This window comes from Triticum urartu, chromosome 2A (assembly GCF_056163025.1).
Source record: "Triticum urartu cultivar PI428250 chromosome 2A, HENAU_Tu73, whole genome shotgun sequence".
NCBI classification, from domain to species: Eukaryota; Viridiplantae; Streptophyta; class Magnoliopsida; order Poales; family Poaceae; genus Triticum; species Triticum urartu.
Window position 1 is genome coordinate 759,590,263 of NC_141874.1, and position 20,030 is coordinate 759,610,292.

The following is a 20,030-nucleotide window of genomic DNA, read 5'->3' on the forward strand; positions in this document are numbered from 1 at the left end:
GCAGAAGTTGGCATTGTCTTCTATATTCGTTTGTCTCAATTATCTTTATTCTATTCTTTCTCCTGGAGGTCTACTGATGTTGCTCTTCGCAACCCATCATCTCGTTTGCCTAAGACCATGTTCTTTTCATGCCTATCCTTTTAACCGGAGTGTTGTGTCCTCTTTTCAAGTATCCTCTCATCTTGTCAAGTTCAATTCCTTCCATTTACAGGCGGAGTGCTGTCCAAATTATATCACTCTTATTCCTTCCCTATCTTGCTTAACCGGAATATTGTGCCCCTTTGTTCAAGTTCTTTTCACCTTATCAAGCCTTGTATCTCTTTTCAACCGGAGTGCTGCCCAAAGTTGTTCTTCCTTGTTCTTTGTTCCTCTTTTCTAACGGAGTGTTTTCAACTTCGTTCATCTCAGTTGTATTCTTTTCTCGAAATGGCTTAACCTTTTTCAAGGTTCGTGGTTTCACTTGTTTGTCAAAGAAGCAACTTAGTTTCCCTCTTCTCTTTCTCCTCCGTTTTCCCTCCGGTGCCATTCTAGATCTCGGGACGAGATCCTCTCGTAGTGGTGGAGTGTTGTGACGCCCTGAGACCGATGTGCCAGGTGTCGTCCAGTTATTCGCTGTTGTTGCCTTGTCATTGCTTGCGTGTCATGCATTGCATATCATGTCATCATGTGCATTGCATCATCATGTTTTTAAAACTTTCATTCGTCTCGGTCTCCTCGTTCCGTCCGTTGTCCGTTCTGAGCCCAGACACACTTGCACGCGCCCGCGGCATGTCCGAAATATTATTTTATAAGTGGCCGGAAAATGTTCTCGGATTGGGTTGAAATTTGGTGTGTGGTCTTATTATAGTGTAGACAGACCGCCTGTCAAGTTTCATCGCAATCGGAGTTCGTTTGACGCCCCAACGGATAAATATAGCGGCAATAGTAGCCGGTCAAAACGTCGGACGTTTTCGGTCTCCCGAAATAGTCGCCGGACCTCTCTCTCTTCTCTTCTCTCAGCTCGAGACCGTCTACACAGCTCACTACCCACCGTCAGGCCCTACCTAACCTCTCTCGCCAGCCCGCGACCCTCCTCGCGCTAGCCCGAAAGCTGTCCCGGACCCGACTCGGATAGTCGTTACCGCTGTGTCCGGATCATCCCCAAACATCTACAAAATATCATCGTTTTATTTATTGGACTCTTTAGCATATTTATTCTCATCTGTCGGATTTCGATCCGATGATCCACATCCCTCTCTTTTCGCCGACATGCTATATATAGCCCCAACCCTAAATCCTAGGGATCCGTCCCATCCATCCCATCGCCGCCGCCGCAATCTTCTTTCTCCTTGTTTTTAGCGCTGAGCCAACCAGCCACTTTCTCCTTGATCCAAATCCCCCCCCTCACGATCCAGCCCCATGCTTACACCGCCGCAGCCCGCAACCGGCCCGTCTGGGTCGATCTAGGCCCGAGGTGCCAGTGTTGCGCCGCCACCGTTCGCCATCCTCCTGCCCCGAGCGGGATCGAGGAGATGAGCTCCAGATCGAGCTCTTGGAGCCGCCGACCCCGCCCTCATCAGCGGCCTTGCTGGAGCCGCCACCGAAGGACACCCAGGCCAGACCCCGCCGCCCTGTTCCTCTCCTCCTCCCTCTGATTCTCCCTCGTCTTCCTCTCTCACAACCCCTCTCTCCTGCAGGAGCTCCGCCATGGCCGCCCGATGGAGCTTGCCGCCGTGCCTCCTCCGGCTAGATCTAGGCTGGAGCTACCTGGATCCTCCGCCCTCGCATCCATCCCCATCGTCTGCCGGAATGCCCCGCCGTCGATGCGCCACCCCCCCACCGGTCGTCGCCGTTCCTGCCTGCCAGCGTGTGCGCATGCGAGCATAGGCACGTCTCCCGCGCGTGGGCCTCGGCCCACCGCTCGCGTTGAACCCAGCCTCCCAAGGCCCAACAGCCTCCAGCCGGGCCAAGGCCCGATGTGAGCTTTCCCCTCCAGATCCCTGTTCTTCTTGGGCCGGCCTCTGTTTCGGCCCGCATGTGTTTTTTTTCAGCGCCTGGGATTTAGCTATTATTCCTGAGACAGCAGTTTTACAGATTAGTCCCCCTAGTTCATGCATTTAATAACTCACTAACCGTGCATCGGATTAAAATGTTTTATATATGAAACTTGCTCAGAATTTTGTGTAGATTAATAATATCCAACTTTCATCTATGTTTAAAATGATTAAAATGTTGTTTGCATTAATTTGCTCCTGTGCCATGTTAAAATGATTTTATTCATAACTAAATAACCGTAGCTCCGTTTTAATAATCTTTATATGTAAATGGGGTAGAAAAATGCCTAGTTTAACATGGTGGCATCATCTTGCATGTTTAACAACTCTAAAATATTGTTTAGGGTAGAACAGTACCAAACCTAATTTATGCTTATGAGGAGTTTCCGGAATTGTTGTTCGTTGCTTCCGGCCTCATTTAAACTTGCCTAAATAGGTAGTTTTGTTGTGCTTCACCCTCTTGCCATGCTTAACAACATTTAATATGGTTGGGTACATAAACGAGATCGAACTAAATAATTGGTGTGGTGCTCCGTCAATATGCAACTCGTTGCATATTGAGCTCCACTTAATTTGTAGGATTGTTTGTGCACTTTGCCATGCCATGCTTCTTTAAACCGGACATGCATCATACTTGTTTTGGGCATCATGCCATCTTATGTGATGGTTGTTTACTATGTTGTGTGCTTCTTTTCCGGTGATTGCTTCTTCGGGTTGGTTCCGTTAACGTCGAGTTTGTGAGGACCCGTTCGTCTACGTCCGTTTGTCTTCTTCATGGTCTCGTTCTTCTTCCTTGCGGGATCTCAGGCAAGATGATCATACCCTCGAAATCACTACTATCTTTGCTATGCTAGTTTGCTCGCTCTTTTGCTATGCCAATGCTACGATGCCTACCATTTGCTTGTCAGCCTCCCAAATTGCCATGTCAAACCTCTAACCCACCATGTCCTAGCAAACCGTTGTTTGGCTATGTTACCGCTTTGCTCAGCCCCTCTTATAGCGTTGTTAGTTGCAGGTGAAGATTGAAGTTTGTTCCTTGTTGGGACATGGAGATGTTGTTCCTTGTTGGAACATGTTTTACTTGTTGGGATATCACAATATATCTTATTTAATTAATGCATCTATATACTTGGTAAAGGGTGGAAGGCTCGGCCTTAGGCCTGGTGTTTTGTTCCACTCTTGCCGCCCTAGTTTCCGTCATATCGGTGTTATGTTCCCGGATTTTGCGTTCCTTACGCGGTTGGGCTATTATGGGAACCCCTTGACAGTTCGCCTTAAGTAAAGCTCTTCCAGCAATGCCCAACATTGGTTTTACCATTCGCCACCTAGCCTCTTTTTCCCTTGGGTTTCGCGGACTCAAGGGTCATAATTATTTTAACCCCCCCCCCTCGGGCCAGTGCTCCTCTGAGTGTTGGTCCAACTGTCAGCTACCGGTGACCACCAGGGGCAACTCTGGGCTGGCCTACCCGTACCTAGGACAATCTGAGTGTGCCCTGAGAAAGAGATATGTGCAGCTCCTATCGGGATTTGTCGGCACATTCGGGCGGTGTTGCTGGTTTAGTTTTACCCTGTCGAAATGTCTTGTTGTACCGGGATACCGAGTCTGATCGAAACGTCTCGGGTGGAGGTCTATTCCTTCGTTGACCGTGAGAGCTTGTCATGGGCTAAGTTGGGACACCCCTGCAGGGATTTGAACTTTCGAAAGCCGTGCCCGCGGTTATGGGCAGATGGGAATTTGTTAACGTCCGGTTGTAGAAAACCTGAACTTGACCTTAATTAAAATGAGTCAACCACGTGTGTAACCGTGATGGTCCCTTTCCGGCGGTGTCCGGGAAGTGAACACTGTTGTTGGAGTTATGCTTGACGTAGGTTGCTATAGGATCACTTCTTGATCATACTTTTATCGACCGTGCTTTGCCTTCTCTTCTCGCTCTCATTTGCGTATGTTAGCCACCATATATGCTAGTCGCTTGCTGCAACTCCACCTCATACCTTTACCTTACCCATAAGCTTAAATAGTCTTGATCGCGAGGGTGCGAGATTGCTGAGTCCCCGTGGCTCACAGATACTTCCAAAACCAGCTTGCAGGTGCCGATGAGTCCGTGCAGATGACGCAGCCAAGCTCAGGAGGAGCTCGATGAAGATCTTGTCATTGTGTTGTTTCGTTCTAGTTGATCAGTAATGGAGCCCAGTTGGGGTCGATCGGGGACCTTTGTCGCATTTGGGGTTCTTCTTTTATTTTGGCTCCGTAGTCGGGCCTTGATTGTATTTGGTTGTTGTAATGCTTTATTCATGTAATTGTGTGAAGTGGCGATTGTAAGCCAACTATGTATCTCTTTCCCTTATGTATTACATGGGTTGTGTGAAGATTACCTCACTTGCGACATATGCCTTCAATGCGATTATGCCTCTAAGTCGTGCCTCGACACGTGGGAGATATAGTCGCATCGAGGGCGTTACACCCTCCCCCTCCTACACCCGCCCTACCACCTCGCACCGTTCCGGTCACTCCATCCTCCAACGTCCATTCCATGCGCACCAGGGCCAAGATCGGCTTCGCCCAACCAAAGCAGAACGTTTCCCTCCACACCACTACCTCCGCCATCAGTCGTATCCCATCCTCCTATCGCGTTGCCCTAAAAGACCCCAACTGGTACAAAGCCATGCTAGAGGAGTATGATGCTCTAATGCGGAATGATACGTGGTGTTTGGTGTCTCGTCCTGCGGGTGCTAACGTGGTGACAGGAAAATGGATCTTCCGGCACAAGCTCAACCATGACGGCACTCTCGCTCGCTATATGGCGCGGTGGGTGCTCCGCGGCTTCACACAGTAGGCCGGCGTCGACTACGGCGAGACCTTCAGCCCCGTCGTCAAGCCAGCCACAGTCCGGACCATCCTGAGCATTGCCGCCGGGAAGTCCTGGCCAATCCACCAATTAGACATGAAGAACGGCTTTCTCCACGGCCACCTCGCCGAGACCGTCTACAGCCAGCAACCATCCGGCTTCGTCGACTCCGTCTGGCCGTCTCACGTGTGTCGCCTCAACCGCTCACTATACGGCCTAAAGAAGGCTCCCCGTGCCTGGTTCTCGCGCTTCACCAACTACCGCCGCGCCCTCGGCTTCACTGCGTTGCGCTTGGACTCATCGTTGTTCATCCTTCGACATGGGCGCCATCTCGCCTACCTGCTGGTGTACGTGGACGACATCATCCTCACCGCCAGCACTGATGCTCTCCTTCAGTGCATCATTGCGTCGCTGCATGCTGAGTTCTCCATGATGGACCTCGGTGTACTGCACCACTTCCTCGGCATCAACGTCACGACCACGGCGACTGGGCCCTTTCTCTCGCAGGAGCAGTATGCTCTCGAGATCCTCGACCGCGCCGGCATGCTCAACTGCAAGCCCATCGCCACGCCAGTCAACACGCTCGCCAAGTTGTCCGGCGACTCTGGCCCGCTCTTCCACGACCCGACACTCTATCGTAGCCTCGCGGGTGCGCTCCAGCACATCACCCTGATGCAGCCGGACCTGTCCTACGCCATCCAGCAGTGTTGTTTCTTCATGCACGCGCCGCGCGAGGCTCACTTCCAGCTCGTTAAGCACATTCTGCGCTACCTACGCGGGACTACTCACCTCGGCCTTCAGCTCCACCGCTCTGCCGCGTCCGAGCTTGTCGCTTATTCGGATGCTGACTGGGTGGGCTGTCGCGACACACGCAAGTCCACATGTGTATATTGCGTCTTCCTCGGGCCCAACCTGCTCACTTGGTCCTCCAAGCGGCAGAACATGGTCTCCTGCTCGAGTGCCGAAGCCGAGTACCGCGCCGTCGCCAACGCCGTTGCCGAGTCCGCCTGGCTACGTCAACTTCTCGGCGAGCTTCACCAACCTCCTGCGCATGCCACCGTCATCTATTGCGACAATGTCGGTGCCGTGTACATGTCCAGCAACCCGGTACAGCATCAACGCACAAAGCACGTAGAGATCGATCTCCACTTCGTACGAGAACGTGTGGCGCTCGGCGAGGTGCGCGTCCAGCACGTCCCTACCAGCTCTCAGTTTGCGGATATCTTCACGAAGGGTCTTCCGACCTCCGTCTTCGGCGAGTTACGCTCCAGCCTCAATGTACGAGAACCCCGGGGGGGTGGAACACGTCCTCTACCTCAAGACCGAGTCCACCGGATGGATAACCAGTGCGTGCACTTCATGCGCTCACCCACGTTCGCATGCACGGCATGCTCGGCATGTGAGCCGTTGTAGCTAACTCACCCCCCCCCCTTATCTCTCATCCTCGTGTAACGGCATATATACCCCCTCAAGGGACTGAATACAGTGTGTGGGGCGCACCCCCCCCCCCAACCCCCGCTTCGCTCCGCTCGGGGTGACGCGGGCGGCGACCCAACCCTAGCCACCGAACCCCCTCCGCCTCCCCCCACTCCTCGCCGCCGCCAGAGGGGTTGCCGGCGAAGGCTGCGCGACTGCCAAGGAAGGCGGCGGTGAGGCCTTGCTGCTTCGTCTTCTTGAAGAGGGCTTCGGAAGCCGGGCGGCGGCCTCGGGCGGTGCGGCGACGCCGGCTCTGCGGCGAGCGGCGCTCGCAGGTGCTCCTCCTCCCCCCTTGGTTGTGCGGGCAGCGAGCGGTGGAGGCGTCGGGCGCAGGTCGTGGCGGGTGGCCTGGTGCCCCTGGCTGCGCGTCAGATCTGGAGGTCCTTCCTCCCCCTTCCTTCGCCTTTTCCCCACTAGATGTGGTCTGTGGCGGTCGATGGTTGCCGGATCCATGGAAGGTGGGGACGCCGGAGGTGCGAGATCGGTCCGAGAGAAATCTTTGGCCGGTTTTCCGGTCACGACGGTGGCGACGCCTGCTGGCGCCGTTCCCCTTCTCGGAGGCGCCGTCGAGGTTTGATCCCCGCCCCCTCCCTTCTCATACCCGGGTGAAAACCTTAGCCAATTCTGGGCTTGGCGGCAGTGGCGCGGCCTCCGCGCCATCACCTTGCTGAAGGTGCCACCTTGGGCGAGTTGGGGGTGTATACTGGCGTTTCGATGTGGTTTTCCAGCGTGCAGCGACATGGCAGTTGGAGGTAGCGCCGGGATGCCATGTTTCACAAGATTAGTTCATGTTTTTGTCTTGTAGACCGGCCGTGTGTGTGTGTTTGCTTGCCGATGGGTCGGCGCCATTGCCATGGTTGGGGACGGGATAGGGTTCCTCTCCCAGTGAGCAGCATCACGGTGTTGGCGGTCTGGACATTAATTCATTGAGCATTGATCTTATCTCAGCTACGGTTGCTTATCAACTCTGCTATTTGTTCCATCGGCGCCCTCGTCCTTCAGCAGCTTCGTTTCTTCGTGTGTGACCCAGTGAACTGCGGTTGGGCTCTTCTCCTGGCGATCTTTGCTCAGTGGGTTGGCCTTGCTGAGAATCTCCCAAGGTGCTCCAGAATTTATACCGTTCCTTGCTCTAGGGTGAGTTGCTCCAATTTCCGACGGTCCGGCGCCCTTCGATCCAGGGTGAGGGGCAGGGGCCCCCTTCAGAATTGGAGAGGGAAGGTTCAATGACGGTGGTCTCCTTTTGGAGTGGATGAGGGCGTGTTCATCTCCACTAGGCGGGTTCTCCTCTTGAAGTTCTCTCGTTGTCTTGCTTCGGTGTGTCATTCGCGTCGAAGGGCTCCCTCAGCATTTAGCTAGTTTTACTGTAGTATCTTCTTGTGCTTTCTGTTGTGGTGCTTGTAGGCTGCTTTTGTAGCACCTTGTATCTGCCGTCTTCAGTTTCTTTGTTTTACTTTCTCGTTGTAAGGGTGATTGTATTTCCCGGCCGGTTGATGGCTTTGTTAATTCAAAGCCGGGCTCTGCTTGAGCCTTCGTTCCAAAAAAAAATACAGTGTGTGGTGATTGCTCCATTACTCAACTATGATGCCAGGATGGGACTGGCAGCTGGAATGGTTATAAATTTATCGGTATGTTCATGTGTTTGATACCCATAAGAATGGTTGGTTTTTAATAAGTTGGTTCACCAAACTTTTCACAATCGTCATCCTTTTCCCGCCTCCTTTTCACGGACATGGGACCGGCTATATTTAGAAAGACATAGCCAGAGTTCATGTGTTACAGTCAGTAATATACAAGGAGCTGGCCCGATTGCCTTCACATGACACTGTAAGCAACATCAAAGGAGCTTCATACAAATTTTATTTCAGGATGACAGAGATTTCCATGAAATGAACAGCAAGGAGCAGAGCCCGATTATGGGCGGATCAGGCCACCAACGTATTGACTCAAGCAAAAAAAGGGGGGAAACTCATATTAATTAAGAGATTTAGTGGTTTAGACATAACCAAGAACACAAACTCAATATACGGATGAACTATCCAGGCGAATTTTATTTCAGGCTGACAGAGAGTGCCAAGAAATGAAAAGCAAGGAACAGAGTCCCATTATGGATGGATTAGGCCCACATACGTATTGATTCAAGCAAAAAAAGTGAAACTCATATTAATAGAGGTTTAGTCAGTTAGACATAATAACCAAGAACACAAACTCAATATACGGATGAGCCATCCAGAGTAGAATTAGGCTGATTTGCTGACTTGGACTATACTAATTGGTAATGCAAAGCAGAGACAAAGCACTACTGAACCCTTATTTTCTTTACTTTCAGAATTCTAAGCCGTATTACAACCAATCAACAGCCATTTAGTGGATCATATTCTAGTGGCGCAGACCAACATTACCTAACCCCACTGGGAAGAAGAAGTAGCCAAGAAAGAAGGCCATGCCATCATTACCAAAGCATTCCCAACACTACCCCACTTCTGAAGAGATTTGAACTCCTGCCTTGATGATGTCTTCTGCACACATACAGGGCCTCAACTTTGGACTTTCAGTGTTAGATAACCATGATATGTACTACAGATTACACACAGGAGTTGATTTGATTACTGACCCTCATGGCAGATTATGGTGTTGGTACAGTTAATAGCCAACATGAATGAACAGAAAAAACGGTGAGAAACATTTGAAGTTTAACTTGCTCAGTCAAGGCATGTTGAATGTTTTACCATGACCTACAAATTGCAATTTATTTTCGAAAATACACCACACAAAAAGTTGAATTCGAGGACTTTCACTATTTATTTTCCTTTCTTAGTATTTGAAGTACTCCCTCAGTCTACCTGTGGAGTAGCCGAGCTGCTCTTTAGAGTTCAGACCATAGCACCCAACCGCCGGGGTTTCCCCCACCGCACTGCTCCTCCACGGAAAACAAGGGCGTAAATCAGAAATAAGGAAGTGAATGGGAGCGAGTTAATTCGCTTCGCCTTGTTCTGTACCCTAGTGTTCCCCTTTAGCATATACTCCCTCAGTTTCTTTTTAGTCCGCAAATTAGGTTTGATTAAAGTCAAGATTTATAGAGTTTGACTAACTTTATTTCACAATATGAAATCAATATTATTAGATGCACCATGAAACGTATGTTCATACTATATAGTTTTAGTATTGTAGATGTTCATTTTTTTATATATAAATTTGGTCAAACTTTCTGCAGTTTGACTTTGACCAAATCTTATACGCGGAGTAAAAAGAAACGGAGGGAGTACTAGTAAATGACCTTAGAGCATCTCCAACAGGCGCCGGTCACGCCGCGCGCAAAAAACAGATATGCCGCGCGCGCATCGCCTGATTTGGCGCGGCGCGCAGCGCTAGCTCCAGCAGCCACGCTAAAATGCAGCGCGCGCGCCGCTCCAGCAGCGCGCAAAAATGCAGCGCGCGCGACTCGCACAAACAACATATGCATTCGAAAACAGAAGCAAAAAGATCAAAACAAACAAAAATAAATAGTTCAATTTCATTTATTACAACTCAAATAAACAGTTTATCGTTCAATACAACAAATAGTGCAATTAAACACAACAAATAGTTCAACAATATAATAACGAACGCACAAATCATGATGCTCTTTGTCGTCCATTCCATGCCCACCACTCCTCAATGAGATCCTTCTGAAGATCATTATGCGATGCGGGACTTCGAATGGCATGATAGGAGGCAACAAAACGGGCCACCCTTTCAGCCCTCCGTCGCACTCGCACGGGATGTCCCGAGAGCTCATAGTGAGAGTAGTCTACATCTTGGCGACGCTCATTCTCGATGATCATGTTGTGCATGATCACACAAGCGTGCATTATGTACCAAAGCATCTCTGATCCCAAAATCTAGCCGGTCCTCTCACAATAGCAAATTGGGCTTGCAAAATCCCAAAAGCTCTCTCCACATTTTTTCTAGTCGCCGCCTCAGCATTGTGGAAATCAAGATTTTTCTTACCTTCTGGCTTTTTCAACGGCTTGACAAAGGTTTTCCACTTTGGTAGATGTCATCCGCTAGATAATAGCCATAGTTGTATGTACGGCCATATGCTACAAACTGCACCGGTGGCAACTCCCCATTTGCAATCTTACTCATCAGTGGTGACCGGTTGACAACATTGATGTCATTCAAAGATCTAGGCATTCCAAAGAATGCATGCCAAATCCAAGTCTGTTGATCGGCCACTGTTGCGGATTGTAGCAGAAATTTAAAATTTTCTACGCATCACTAAGATCAATCTATAGAGTAATCTAGCAACGAAGGGAAGGAGAGTGCATCTACATACCCTTGTAGATCGCTAAGCGGAAGCGTTCAAGTGAACGGGGTTGATGGAGTCATACTCGTCGTGATCCAAATCACCGATGATCCTAGCGCCGAACGGACGGCACCTCCACGTTCAACACACGTGCGGAACGGAGACATCTCCCACGCCTTGATCCAGCAAGGAGGACGGAGAGGTTGAGGAAGAGAGTCCAACAGCAGCACGACGGCGTGGTGGTGATGGAGTGGCAGTTCTCCGGCAGGGCTTCGCCAAGCTCACGCAGAGGAGGAGAGGTATTGGAGGGGAGGGGCTGCGCCAGGTTCAAGGGTGTGGCCGCCCTCCCACCCCTCCACTATTTATAGGTGGGGAGAGAGGGGGCCGGCCCCCCTTAGATCCCATCTAGGGTTGGGGGCGGCGGCCAAGGGGGGAGGAGTGCCTCCCAAGTCAAGTGGAGGCCCTCCCCCTTAGGGTTTCCCCTCTCCCATGCGCATGGGCCTTGGGGGGCTGGTGCCCTTGGCCCATTAAGGTTAGGGCGCCCCCCCTACAGCCCATGCTGCTATATTGGACGTGGTGGAACATTTTCCGGACCTCCGGAAGCTTCCCGGTACAATACCGGAAAAAACCGAACTTTTCTCGGAACCCGAACAACAACTTTCCATATATAAATCTTTACCTCCGGACCATTTCGGAACTCCTCGTGACGTCTGGGATCTCATCCGGGACTCCGAACAACATTCGGTAATCACATACAAGTCTTCCTAATAACCCTAGCGTCATCGAACCTTAAGTGTGTAGACCCTACGGGTTCGAGAACCATGCAGACATGACCGAGACAACTCTCCGGCCAATAACCAACAGCGGGATCTGGATACCCATGTTGGCTCCCACATGTTCCACGATGATCTCATCGGATGAACCACGATGTCGAGGATTCAATCAATCCCGTATTCAATTCCCTTTGTCCAACGGTATTGTACTTGCCCGAGATTCGATCGTCGGTATCCCGATACCTTGTTCAATCTCGTTACCGGCAAGTATCTTTACTTGTTCCGTAACACATCATCCCGTGATCAACTCCTTGGTCACATTGTGCACATTATGATGATGTCCTACCGAGTGGGCCCAGAGATACCTCTCCGTTTACACGGAGTGACAAATCCCAGTCTCGATTCGTGCCAACCCAACAGACTCTTTCGGAGATACCTATAGTGAACCTTTATAGCCACCCAGTTACGTTGTGGCGTTTGGCACACCCAAAGCACTCCTACGGTATCCGGGAGTTGCACAATCTCATGGTCTAAGGAAATGATACTTGACATTAGAAAAGCTTTAGCATACGAACTACATGATATTTGTGCTAGGCTTAGGATTGGGTCTTGTCCTAATGATGTGATCCCGTTATCAACGACATCCAATGTCCATGGTCGGGAAACTGTAACCATCTATTGATCAACGAGCTAGTCAACTAGAGGCTTACTAGGGACATGGTGTTGTCTATGTATCCACACATGTATCTGAGTTTCCTATCAATACAATTCTAGCATGGATAATAAACGATTATCATGAACAAGGAAATATAATAATAACCAATTTATTATTGCCTCCAGGGCATATTTCCAACAGTTTCCCACTTGCCCTAGAGTCAATAATCTAGTTCACATCGCCATGTGATTAACACTCACAGGTCACGTCGCCATGTGATCAAAATCCAAGAGTCTACTAGACTCAATGATCCAGTTCACATCGCTATGTGATTAACACTCAAAGAGTTCTGGGTTTGATCATGTTATGCTTGTGAGAGAGGTTGTAGTCAACGGGTCTTGCCATATTCAGATCCCTGTGTATTTCGCAAAACTTTATATCGTAGATGCTGCTACCACGTTCCACTTGGAGCTATTCCAAATTATTGCTCCATTATACGTATCCGGTATCTCTACTCAGAGCTATCCGGATAGGTGTTAAGCTTGCATCGACGTAACTCTTTATGTCGAACTCTTTATCACCTCCATAACCGAGAAACATTTCCTTATTCCTCTAAGGATAATTTTGACCGCTATCTAGTGATCTAATCCTAGATCACCTTTGTACCCTCTTGCCAGACATGTGGCAAGGCACACATCAGGTGCGGTACTCAGCATGGCATACCGTATAGAGCCTATGACAAAAGCATAAGGGACGACCTTCGTCCTTCCTCTTTCTTCTGTCGTGGTCAATCTTTGAGTCTTACTCAACTTCACACCTTACAACTCAGGTAAGAACCCCTTCTTTGACTGATCTATTTTGAACTCTTTAAAAAACATGTCAAGGTGTGCGTTCTTTGAAAGTATCATCAGGCGTCTTGATCTATTTCTATAGATCTTGATGCCCAATATGTAAGCAGCTTTATCCAGGTCTTCCTTTCAAAATCACTCTTCAAACAACCGTTTATGCTTTCCAGAAATTCTACATCATTTCGAATCAACAATATGTCATCCACATATACTTATCAGAAATGTTGTAGTGCTCCCACTCACTTTCTTGTAAATACAAGTTTCTAGCAAACATTATATAAACCTAAAAGCTTTGATCACTCCATCAAAACATATATTCCGATTCCGAGATGCTTGCTCTAGTCCATAGAAGGATTGCTGGAGCCAGCATACCTTTTAGCATCCTTAGGATCGACAAAACCTTTTATTGTATCACATACAACTTTTCTTACGAAAACTGGTAAGAAAACTTGTTTTGACATCCATCTGTAAGATTTCATAATCGAAAAATACAGATGATTCCGATGGACTTAAGCATCGCTACGGGTGAGAAATTCTCATCGTAGTGAACTCCTTGAACTTGTGAAAAGACTCTTTCCCACAAGTCGAGCTTCATAGACGGAACATTACCGCCCACGTCCGTCTTCTTCTTAAAGATCCATTTATCTCAATGGCTTGCCGATCATCGGACAAGTCCACCAAAGTCCATACTTTGTTCTGATATATGGATCCTATCTCGGATTTCATGGCTTCTAACCATTTGTCGGAATATGGGCCCACCATCGCTTCTCCATAGCTCGTAGGTTCATTGTTGTCTAACAACATGATATCTAAGACAGGATTACCGTACCACTCAGGAGTAGTACATATCCTTGTCGACCTACGATGATTAATAGCAAATTGATCCGAAGCTTCATGATCACTATCATTAACTTCCTCTTCAACAGATGTAGGCGCCACAGAAAACATCTTTCTGTGTTGCATCACTCTCTGGTTGAAGTAAAGGTTCGACAACCTCATCAAGTTCTATCTTCCTCCCACTCAATTCTTTCGAGAGAAACTCCTTCTCGAGAAAGGACCCGTTCTTAGCAACAAACAATTTGCCCTCGGATCTGAGATAGAAGGTATACCCAACTGTCACCCTTGGGTATCCTATGAAGATGTGTTTGTCCGCTTTGGGTTCGAGCTTCTCCGGCTGAAGCCCTAAGCATCGCATCCCCAAACATTAAGAAACGACAACTTTGGTTTCTTGCCAAACCAATGTTCATGTGACATCGTCTCAACGGACTTAGATGGTGTCCTATCTAAAGTGAATGCAGTTGTCTCTAACGCATAACCTCAAAATGAAAATGGTAGATTGGTAAGAGACATCATAGATCGCACCATATCTCATAGGGTTTGATTACGACGTCCGGACACACCATTACCTTGTGGTGTTCCAGGTGGCTTCAACTGTGAAACAATTCCACGATGTCTTAAGTGATTGCCAAACTCATAACTCAGAAAATCCCCTTTTTTATTAGATCGTAGGAACATGATCTTATTGTTATGATGATTCTTAACTTCACTCTGAAATCGCTTGAACTTTTCAAACGTTTCAGACTTGTGCTTCATTAAGTAGATATACCTATATCTACCCAAATCGTCAGTGAAGATGAGAAAATAGCGATATCCACCTCACGCTTCAATTCTCATTGGATCACACACATCAGCATGCATGATTTCCAACAAGTCTCTTGCCCGTTTCATTGTACCTGAAAACGGGGTCTTAGTCATCCTGCCCATGAGGCATGGCTCGCATGTGTCAAGTGATTCAAAATCAAGTGACTCCAAACATCCATCGACATGGAGTTTCTTCATGCATCTTACGCCAATATGACCTAAGCGGCAGTGCCACAAGAAAGTGGTACTATCATTATTAACTCTACATCTTTTGGCGTGAACATGTGTATCACCATGACCGAGATTCAATGAACCATTCACATAGGGTGCATGACCATGAAAGGTATTATTCATGTAAACATAATAACCAATTTAAATGAATAACCGTATTGCAATGAACATGATCTAATCATATTCATGCTCAACGTAGACACCTGATAACATTTATCTAGGTTCAATACTAATCCCAAAGGCAGATGGAGCGTGCGATGGTGATCTCATCAACTTTGGAAACACTTCCAACACACATCATCACCTCGCCCTCAGCCAGTCTCCGTTTAGTCCGTAGCTTTTGCTTCAAGTCACCAATGATAGCAACTGAACCGGTATCCAATACCCAGGTGCTACCAGGAGTACTAGTGAGGTACACATTAATAACACGTATATACTTTGTTGAAGTTTCCAGCCTTCTTATCTACCATGCATTTGGGGTAATTCCGCTACCAGTGACTGTTCCCCTTACAATAGAAGCACTTAGTCTCGGGTCTGGGTTCAACCTTGGGTTCCTTCACTGGAGTGGCAACTGGTTTGCTATCCATGAAGTTTCCCTTCTAGCCCTTGCCCTTCTTGAAACCAGTGGTCTTGTTAAACCATCAACACTTGATGCTCCTTCTTGATTTCTACCTTTTGCGGTCTTAAGCACCGCGAACAGCTCCGGGATCAACTCCATCCCTTGCATGTCATAGTTCATCACGAAGATCTAGTAGCTTAGTGATAGTGTCTAGAGAACTCTATCAATCATTATCTTATCTGGAAGTTTAACTCCCACTTGATTTAAGTGATTGTAGAACCCAGACATTCTGAGCACATGCTCACTAGCTGAGCTATTCTCCTCCATCTTGTTAGCAAAAGAACTTGTCAGAGGTCTCACACCTCTCAACACGGGCATGAGCCTGAAATCCCAATTTCAGCTCTTGGAACATCTCATATGTTCTATGGCGTTCAAAACGTCATTGGAATCCCGATTCTAAGCCGTAAAGTATGGTGCACTAAACTATCAAGTAGTCATCAGGATGTGTCTGTCAGGTGTTCACAACATCCATAGATGACGTTGTAGGGGTTTGCACATCGAGCGGTGTATCAAGGACGTAATCCTTCTGTGTAGCAGTGAGGACACTCCTCGGACTACGGGCCTAGTCCACATCATTGCTTACAATATCTTTCAACTTGGTCTTTCTCTAGGAATGTATTGAAACAGGGAGCTACAACGTGAGCTATTCATCTACAACATATTTGCAAAGACAATTTAGACTATGTTCATGATAATTGAGTTCATCTAATCAAATTATTTAATGAGCTCCCACTCAGATAGACATCCCTCTAGTCATCTAAGTGAAACATGATCCGAATTGACTAGGCCGTGTTCGGTCATCACGTGAGACGGACTAGTCATCAACGGTGAACATCTCATGTTGATCGTAACTTCTATACGACTCATATTTGACCTTTCGGTCTTCCGTGTTCCGAGGCCATGTCTGTACATGCTAGGCTCGTCAAGTCAACCTAAGTGTTTCGCATGTGTCCCGAGGCCATGTCTGTACATGCTAGGCTCGTCAACACCCGTTGTATTCGAACGTTAGAATCTATCACACCCGATCATCATGTGGTGCTTCGAAACAATGAACCTTCGCAATGGTGCACAGTTAGGGGGAACATTTTCTTGAAATTTTAGTGAGTGATCATCTTATTTAAGCTACCGTCGTTCTAAGCAAATAACATGTAAAACATGATAAACATCACATGCAATCAAATAGTGACATGATATGGCCAATATCATTTTGCTCCTTTTGATCTCCATCTTCGGGGCTCCATGATCATCGTTGTCACCGGCATGACACCATGATCTCCATCATCATGATCTCCATCATCGTGTCTTCTTGAAGTTGTCTCGTCATCTATTACTTCTACTACTATGGCTAACGCTTTAGCAATAAAGTAAAGTAATTACATGACGTTTATGTTGACACGCAGGTCATAGATAAATTAAGACAACTCCTATGGCTCCTGCCGGTTGTCATACTCATCGACATGCAAGTCGTGATTCCTATTACAAGAACATGATCAATCTCATACATCACATATATCATTCATCACATCCTTTTGGCCATATCACATCACAAGGCATATGCTGCAAAAACAAGTTAGACGTCCTCTAATTGTTGTTGCAAGTTTTTACGTGGCTGCTATAGGTTTCTAGCAAGAACGTTTCTTACCTACGCGAAAACCACAACGTGATATGCCAATTTCTATTTACCCTTCATAAGGACCCTTTTCATCGAATCCGATCCGACTAAAGTGGGAGAGACAGACACCCGCTAGCCACCTTATGCAACTAGTGCATGTCAGTCGGTGGAACCAGTCTCACGTAAGAGTACGTGTAAGGTCGGTCCGGGCCGCTTCATCCCACGATGCCGCCGAATCAAGATAAGACTAGTAACGGCAAGTAAATTGACAAAATCGACGCCCACAACTGCTTTGTGTTCTACTCGTGCATAGAAACTACGCATAGACCTAGCTCATGATGCCACTGTTGGGGATCGTAGCAGAAATTTAAAATTTTCTACGCATCACCAAGATCGATCGATGGAGTAATCTAGCAACGAAGGGAAGGAGAGTGCATCTACATACCCTTGTAGATCGCTAAGCGGAAGCGTTCAAGTGAACGGGGTTGATGGAGTCGTACTCGTCGTGATCCAAATCACCGATGATCCTAGCGCCGAACGGATGGCACCTCCGCGTTCAACACACGTACGGAACGGAGACGTCTCCCACGCCTTGATCCAGCAAGGAGGAGGGAGAGGTTGAGGAAGAGAGTCCAACAGCAGCACGACGGCGTGGTGGTGATGGAGTGGCAGTTCTCCGGCAGGGCTTCGCCAAGCTCACGCGGAGGAGGAGAGGTATTGGAGGGGAGGAGCTGCGCCAGGTTCAAGGGTGTGGCCGCCCTCCCACCCCTCCACTATTTATAGGTGGGGAGAGAGGGGGCCGGCCCCCCTTAGATCCCATCTAGGGTTGGGGGCGGCGGCCAAGGGGGGGAGGAGTGCCTCCCAAGTCAAGTGGAGGCCCTCCCCCTTAGGGTTTCCCCTCTCCCTTGCGCATGGGCCTTGGGGGGGCTGGTGCCCTTGGCCCATTAAGGTTAGGGCGCCCCCCCTACAGCCCATGCTGCTATATTGGACGTGGTGGAACACTTTCCGGACCTCCGGACCCCTCCGGAATCCTCCGGAACCTTCCGGAAGCTTCCCGGTACAATACCGGAAAAAACCGAACTTTTCCCGGAACCCGAACAACAACTTTCCATATATAAATCTTTACCTCCGGAACTCCTCGTGACGTTCGGGATCTCATCCGGGACTCCGAACAACATTCGGTAATCACATACAAGTCTTCCTAATAACCCTAGCGTCATCGAACCTTAAGTGTGTAGACCCTACGGGTTCGGGAACCATGCAGACATGACCGAGACAACTCTCCGGCCAATAACCAACAGCGGGATCTGGATACCCATGTTGGCTCCCACATGTTCCACGATGATCTCGTCGGATGAACCACGATGTCGAGGATTCAATCAATCCCGTATTCAATTCCCTTTGTCCAGCGGTATTGTACTTGCCCGAGATTCGATCGTCGGTATCCCGATACCTTGTTCAATCTCGTTACCGGCAAGTCTCTTTACTCGTTCCGTAACACATCATCCCGTGATCAACTCCTTGGTCACATTGTGCACATTATGATGATGTCCTACCGAGTGGGCCCAGAGATACCTCTCCGTTTACACGGAGTGACAAATCCCAGTCTCGATTCGTGCCAACCCAACAGACACTTTCGGAGATACCTGTAGTAAACCTTTATAGCCACCCAGTTACGTTGTGACGTTTGGCACACCCAAAGCACTCCTACGGTATCCGGGAGTTGCACAATCTCATGGTCTAAGGAAATGATACTTGACATTAGAAAAGCTTTAGCATACGAACTACACGATCTTTGTGCTAGGCTTAGGATTGGGTCTTGTCCTAATGATGTGATCCCGTTATCAACGACATCCAATGTCCATGGTCAGGAAACTATAACCATCTATTGATCAACGAGCTAGTCAACTAGAGGCTTACTAGGGACATGGTGTTGTCTATGTATCCACACATGTATCTGAGTTTCCTATCAATACAATTCTAGCATGGATAATAAATGATTATCATGAACAAGGAAATATAATAATAACCAATTTATTATTGCCTCTAGGGCATATTTCCAACAGCCACCGCTTCAAGGATTATAGTGGAACCCTTTTTTTGGCCGTGGAATTGCCCATGCCATGCCTTTGGACAATTCTTCCAAGTCCAATGCATGCAATCTATTGAGCCAAGCATGCCAGGAAAGCCGCGAGCTTTGTTCATCGCCAAAAGTCTTGCGACCTCTTCAGCGTTGGGAGATCTCAAATACTCCTCGCCAAACACTTGCACAATTCCGACTGCGAAACGCTTGACACACATGATGGCTTGGCTCTCACCCATAGCCAAGTGATCATCAACTAGATCAGCCGGTATACCATATGCCAACATACACAAAGCGGCTGTCACCTTCTGAAAGGTGCTATGCCCGAGCTCTCCGGCGGCATTCCTCCTTTGCTGAAAAAAGCGGTCATGGCTCACTAGTTTCTCTGCAATTCGCCTGAACAACTCGGTGCTCATCCTAAACCGGCGACGAAAATACGACTCGGGATTTGTGGGATTCTCCGCAAAATAATGTCTGAGCAATCTGTTGTGGGCATCGATCCTATCCCTCCAAATTTTTTGCCGACCCATAACCGAACCACCGTGCTTCGGTTTTTTATTTATATGCATAGCTAGGATCATTGCAAGATCCTCCTCCTCTTCCATATCAAATTCTTCTTCGGAAGAATCATACGACGAACTCATCTACAATGTTGAATACTATGCTATAAATAAAAAACTACAATCAACATGCACGAAATTCATGGCTTTTGAGCAATACATACCTTCTAGGCGTTTTGTCGAACACCTTGCGGGCGCCGAGCGGCAGCGAGCGCGTGGGCGCTGTTCGTCGGAGGACCAGCACGCGCGCGGGGCGGCGGGACTAGAGGGGGGCCAGAGAAAGCGCGCGGGGCGGGGATAGGCCGGGGAAGTGCCGGAACGGTCGCCGGGTGGCGCGGTCGGCGGCGGCGGCGCGGCTGGAGGGGGGG

General features: G+C 48.4%; 1 protein-coding gene across 1 annotated transcript; it reads right to left on the bottom strand.

The window, feature by feature from the left end:
* Window positions 1–19,065: 19,065 nt before the first annotated feature.
* Window positions 19,066–19,746, bottom strand: LOC147987931 (uncharacterized). The gene has a single exon (XM_087542550.1). It carries the CDS (start codon window positions 19,744–19,746, stop codon window positions 19,066–19,068), a length of 681 nt encoding a protein of 226 aa, XP_087398676.1.
* Between the last annotated feature and the right edge of the window lie 284 nt (window positions 19,747–20,030).